This window comes from Cephus cinctus, unplaced genomic scaffold, assembly GCF_000341935.2.
Source record: "Cephus cinctus unplaced genomic scaffold, Ccin1 Ccin1_scaffold0024, whole genome shotgun sequence".
Taxonomy (NCBI): domain Eukaryota; kingdom Metazoa; phylum Arthropoda; class Insecta; order Hymenoptera; family Cephidae; genus Cephus; species Cephus cinctus.
Window position 1 is genome coordinate 20,976 of NW_014332772.1, and position 6,037 is coordinate 27,012.

General features: G+C 35.4%; 1 protein-coding gene across 7 annotated transcripts in view; it reads right to left on the minus strand.

Annotated features, from left to right (window-relative positions):
• Positions 1-6,037, minus strand: part of LOC107266740 (dnaJ homolog subfamily B member 6-B) — a 39,544-nt gene that overhangs the window by 8,355 nt on the left and 25,152 nt on the right. For 4 of the 7 annotated variants that reach the window (XM_015737528.2, XM_015737535.2, XM_025084122.1 and 1 more), the window contains one exon: positions 2,871-2,984. In XM_015737528.2, coding sequence (XP_015593014.1) covers positions 2,871-2,935 — 65 coding nt within the window. In that variant the 5' untranslated portion in view covers positions 2,936-2,984. The other 3 variants (XM_015737554.2, XM_015737544.2, XM_015737563.2) reach the window with 3 other exon arrangements.

The window sequence follows — 6,037 nt, forward strand, 5'->3', positions numbered from 1 at the left end:
CTCTCTCTCTCTCTCTCTCTCTCTCTCTCTCTCTCTCTCTCTCTCTCTCTCTCTCTTGATCTTCCAACTTCAAGACATAACTCAGTTATGGCAGCAGAGTTTATTTTCGTAACACCCAAATGGCTCCGACCAATTTCACTGTTGCGTGTTGGCCGTGAATCGGGTCAGAGTCCTCTAACACGATACACATTAACTTCCTTAACTCTCAATATCATGCGCGAACTCATTAACATAAGGGTTACCTCCTGAAGTTAAAACTGCACAAACGTGAACCTCGATATTATTAGACACACTTCCTCCAACATTCAATAGACAAAACCTCACAACAAAATAAAAACTACATATCAATCATAATCCATCCCCAAGCATGTTTAGTCCAAGTACTGTATACCTTGTTTATCCTTGTTTATCCTTTAGTGGTTTATTTTTCTATGGAGGACCAATCGCCACAGAAAATGCTACTTTAACCTCTAAAAGACGGAAAGCCGAATTTTCGACACACGTAATAAAGTTCTAAATAAAAATTGGTGAAAATCTTTAGAAAATATGCGCCCGTCCCTTACAGATTATTGGAATGTCATCTACAGTTAGAAGCATAACTATACAACAAAATGACGTAAAAGACGAACAATCAATAATTTAACAGCCGAAAATGTTAATCCTTTTAATTTACTGCGAAGCCTCTGTTATACCGTATTGCAGATAATTTCGTTTAGCAATGAAAAATCGTTGCACTCGATGCAAATCGTTTAGACTGTCAGCACAGTGATCGACTTTGGAGTTAATTTAAACTCTGGCACCCTTAATGCCTATTAATTCGGTCGCGTGAGTTTGGTTGATTGATTTAGTATCGATTTGTAAAGTCAATTGCTTCATCAACGAAACAAAATTGATCCAAATTACTACGACATTTTAATATTTCATTCTAAAGACATTGCAGCTCTAGAAAGAAGCCTAATCTAAACGATTTATTTTAAGAACTTTAGACTGAGGTTACGTCACGTATAAATAATTATTTTAAGAATAATATTTTTTTTCTATTATATTAACAACAACCCTGTAGAACATGCAGTATTACTGCGTTTCAGAATATATTACCTGACTAAGAGTTGCGTTCGCAGACGCAATACGGCGTTCGGTTGGTTTGTGCAAAAATTGCCCATAAAGAGTATTAAAAATATTAAATAATAATAACAGTTTGGATAAATTCCAATAAACTTGAGTTTGTCTTTTTTTATTTGTACAATGTTCAACCCCGCGAACCGGGGGTTGTGGGAATTTCTTGTATGGCAATAAAAAAATTGCATAATTTCAAGAATAATTTTTTTTTTCCAATTCATCAAAACACCCCCTAGATATCTAAGATAAAACAGATAGCCTAATAGATAATTCCAAATTACTGGGAAAATTATTTCTAGTTTTCTTAGATTTTCTATTAATGAGAAAAGCTTGCAAATGAAACTTTACTAAAAAAAATCATGAAGATAGAATACTTTTTTCCGTGCGGCTTGACGTTTTCTTATGCAAATCGACTTTATTTTCTATATGATTTAATAAATACGAGACTATGGCAGTTTATTTGCCCGTTGAAATATACCTTCCTTTTTCGCCCTGGGCGCCTATAACGTCTATTTTTCCCCGTTCTCCCCCCACTGTGTTTAGAAAAATATTACCTAACTAAAGTAAAAGGTTGCATTCGCAAACTTAAAACAACACTCAAACGATCAGAGCAAACATTTTCCGTACTAAATGTTAAAAGTATTGAATAATAATAACAGCATGGATAAATTGCAAAAAATGTGCATTTAAAACTTTTTAAGATAATTTAACAAAAAAAAACAGTAAGACTACATAACAACAATTAAAAAAAACTTAGAGCTGTGTAAAGTAAACGAGTTATAAACTACTTGTGTCAACCTAGCATCTCAACTATCAGGCATCTCACGAATGGACTTCATTATTTAAATGCATTTATCATAGTTCCACAGTTAACAATAAATAAGTTTTAACAATAGTTTAATTGATTTATCCTTTAAAATCACATTTTTAAGAAATGAGATTCTAACTTCCCGTACCGCTTGTTAGTACCTCATCGAATTTTACATATATGAGCATGAAGGAGGAAAATCCTACAGAGTTCTATCCCCTAGGAAAGTTATCTCAAATAGTTCTAACAATTAAACCACGTAGGAAACAGTTTATCATATTTATCAGCATCTCAGCTATACTATAATAAGATATTGATATTTAGGGGTCAGTTCCGGACTCCCTCGCGGGTGGAATCCACAGTTCTAGTCGATTCTAGTCGACGGATATCGCTTGTACTCGTGCCAACACATATCTTTAATAATTATTTATAAATGACGAGAGACCGGAACTCCTCTCCAGGGTATGCAGGGCGACTAAAAATGTGCATTACACCCGCGAGGGAGTTCGGAACTGACCCCTAAATATCAGCATCTCACTATAGTATAGCTGAGATACTGATAAATATGATAAACTGTTTCCCACGTGATTTAATCGTTAGAACTATTGAAATAACTTTCTTACGGGATAGAACTCTGCATGATTTTCTTCCTCCATGTTCATATATGTGAAATTCGATGAGATGCTAACAAGCAGTACGGGAAATTAGCATCTCATTTCTTAATCAATTGAACTATTGTTAAAACTTATCAAGAACTGTGGAACTATGATGGCTGCAAGTAAATATGAAGTCTATTCGTGAGATCCTAGGTTACATACGTCTATGAACTTATATCTACAATGAAAATGACAATGAAAATGCATTGTCTATGACCGTAACAAACGTAAAGCCAGAAAGAGAAATATGAGAAAATTTAGTCGATCATTTGTATAAATGTACTTACGCCTTTTTTATATCGGCACTTGTTGCGCTACGCGATACGTCCAAAATAATATAGTAGTCGACCATTGTTTCTGGCCTCTCCTACTGCGAAGGTGATAGGGCCTGAAGCAACCACCTGTCAAACATTACGTTCATTAGTAAGAATCAATGTAAACCGTGGGACGATATAAGAAAAGAATTAGCATTTTTCAATGAAATGTGTATCAGGCTTGAATGAATCCCAAATTATGAATAATCATAAAGAAACAAAGATTTCCAGGGAGAGAAAAACGACTTTATATAATCATATAAAACTATATATAATCAGATATAAAGTTTTATAAAGATACACTTTACTATATAATTAATATTCCATAAAATACTTGTAATTAAACTTCTCTTTGAAAATATTATTTATACAGAATTTACATTTTCCCAGTGAATTCTTATGAAATTGTATCTAATCAGATAAGATCGGATAAAGACAAACTTTTGAGCTGATTATATATGTATAATATTTATCTGGCACAAAAGTAAACACAAAATAGGATAATTTCATTGTTAAAACCTTGGCGAACGGCAAGACATAGGATAAGTTGGGTTAAAGAGTACTGTGCAAATAAAAAAAATAATGGGGCAAGAAGTAATGCAGTACTGGAAAACCAAAGGGGGCCCCCCCCCCTCTTACCCCCCCCGGTAAGAGAAACAGTACTGACGGCAAATGGAAATAGGGTAGCAATTAAGATACAAAATATATAACCACTTTGCTATTGATTAGAGGCATTAAATTTGTATAGTTACAATTACTAGAGGAATTTTTTGTATTTGGATAAAAACAAATACTTGGGAGCATCGGAACAGTTTTAGGGAGATTTACTAAGTAAACTAGTGAAACATAATCACAATAATGAAATTTGACAGAATTCTAGTAATTATTTTTTGCGTGTACGTATATATGACGTGGTGTTTGATTTAAAATGGTACTAAAGGACATATTTTATTTGTTAATATATCAATATATTCAGGTACAGCGCGTAATTACGACTGTAATTACTACGCCTAAAATCAGTTGCGTAAAATTTTTTATTTATTTTGCCTTTCAAGGGAAAGTTGGTATTTGAAAGTGCATCTGCCAACTTTCGATATCGTCGAATTATTTAGGATAAGCGAATACAAAGAAAAAAAACTCAATGTGCACACAGAACATTTATCAAAATTCCTCTGTAGCAATTACTAACAGCATGACCGATAATGTAGAGCTCTAGAATTCTTTTAAAAATATTTAGAACTCTAAAAAAAATCATTATGTAAAAAAAAGCCGAAACATGTTTTCAAAATTTTTCGATGAAAAGTATAGATTATGTATTCAGAACTGTCAACAAAAATTACGTTTCGTAAAAAATGGAGAGCACTGTGAAGGTACCACCCCCGCACTTTTTTCAATCGTAATTTTTCAAATTCGATCGACAGAACTGTTCCTGGAAAATATCTGAACCTCTAGAACTCTTCAGACAGCATTAAACTATTTTTATTTATTTGTATAATAGAGGGGAGGCAACTTTACAGAGCTAAGACATCATACGATTGCAAATCTTGAACTCACCAAGAAAGTATAATAAATGATTTTTTTTTAAATATATAAAATTCAAATGATACAAAGTTCATCGGAAAAACAATATTTAAAGAATCTGTCATTATATATTCAATAAAAAATATAAATATACTTATACACAATTTAAAAAAAAAATACTATTTTCCCTCAAATCATTAAAAAATCGAGGACTCGACCGATCGTAAAATGACTCCGAAATATGCAATTTTCGAAAAGAATAGCAAAAGAAATTGACTTATCAAGCCCCAGTATAAAAAAGCCCAATGTGTCTCTACCTTGTCTCTCTCGTCTCTCTGAATATATGTGCATCTTCTATCGGTGTTTCTCACCGTGTCTGAAAACGGCCAAGTCTTAAAGACTGGGCCAATGAGAATTCTAAAGATAGGCGCCCGCAGTGTCCAGAATAGATCGAAAAGCAGAGGTGGAGGTCACTTCGATATCCTCACGGCACTCGAGTCCACTCGTGTGGATACTTCAAAAATATATTTGTATATATACACGGTTGTGACATAGTAACATGGGGACCGCTTGGACAAAGTGTAACCATAAGAAAATGCTTTTTATTTTTTGCTTCAAAATTTTCCCAAAAATATATACGTCTATTGCGCCACTGTCTGTCACATACAACCTTTAGGATTATATCAATTGCAGCCTCCCCTCCCCCCCTCTGCCAAAGCATTGAGTTAGGTTAGGTATATTGGAAATGTCACAAGATCCCTTGACTACACAACAAGCCGTAGAGGTTTAAGCCTTCAGGCACACAGAGCACAACCGTTAATCGGCTACTAAGGAGTTCTCAAATTGAAAAAGAATTGCCTAATGAAAAAAGGCAGACAATGTTCTTTCTGTGTGCAATCCAACGAAAATTGCAACGTTCATTGCGAAAATTGATAAGCGATTGTGACAAGCGTCAATTACTATGCGATATCACCTCCTATACGATAACAACACAGGACGACAACAATCTAATCGCATTTATCAATAACGGACAACGATAACCTAGATTAATCCGATATACATCCCAATTTCAATCACAATGCAAATCACACACGAGAAAGTACAATGAGCGCTACCACCACGTCACATGGAATCTAGAGTTTACGGCGAAACGTTAACACACTAATACTACATAGGTTTGAACAATGTAGCGTAACTGAGGTTATTCACGGTAAAACTTATTACGCGTTTATCGTGGGGTTAGATTATGTTAGGTTAGGGCTCGGTAGGAGTGCACAGTAATGTACGGGCTGTTTCTCGTGCCACGGGCATCTATCTCTCTTCTTCTTCCTGTTTCTCTCACCTGTCGCGAAACCCGACGCCGAAAATACGACGGAAGTGAGTCCGACGCCGAAGACGACGAACGACAAGCACGAAGATGCCGACGGACGATATAGCGTATAAAGAGGAGGTGGTGGGAAACTTGTGATGATACCTTAAAGGCGGTCTCGCATGACGGCGATGTGCAACCTTGCCAAGGAATCGGAGCGACGACATCACACCGGTGCCGTACGGATACGAGCCCGGCGTTTAGCTTGGAGACGGGCAAAGAGTTTTGCGCGCGTGAATAATATGAGGGG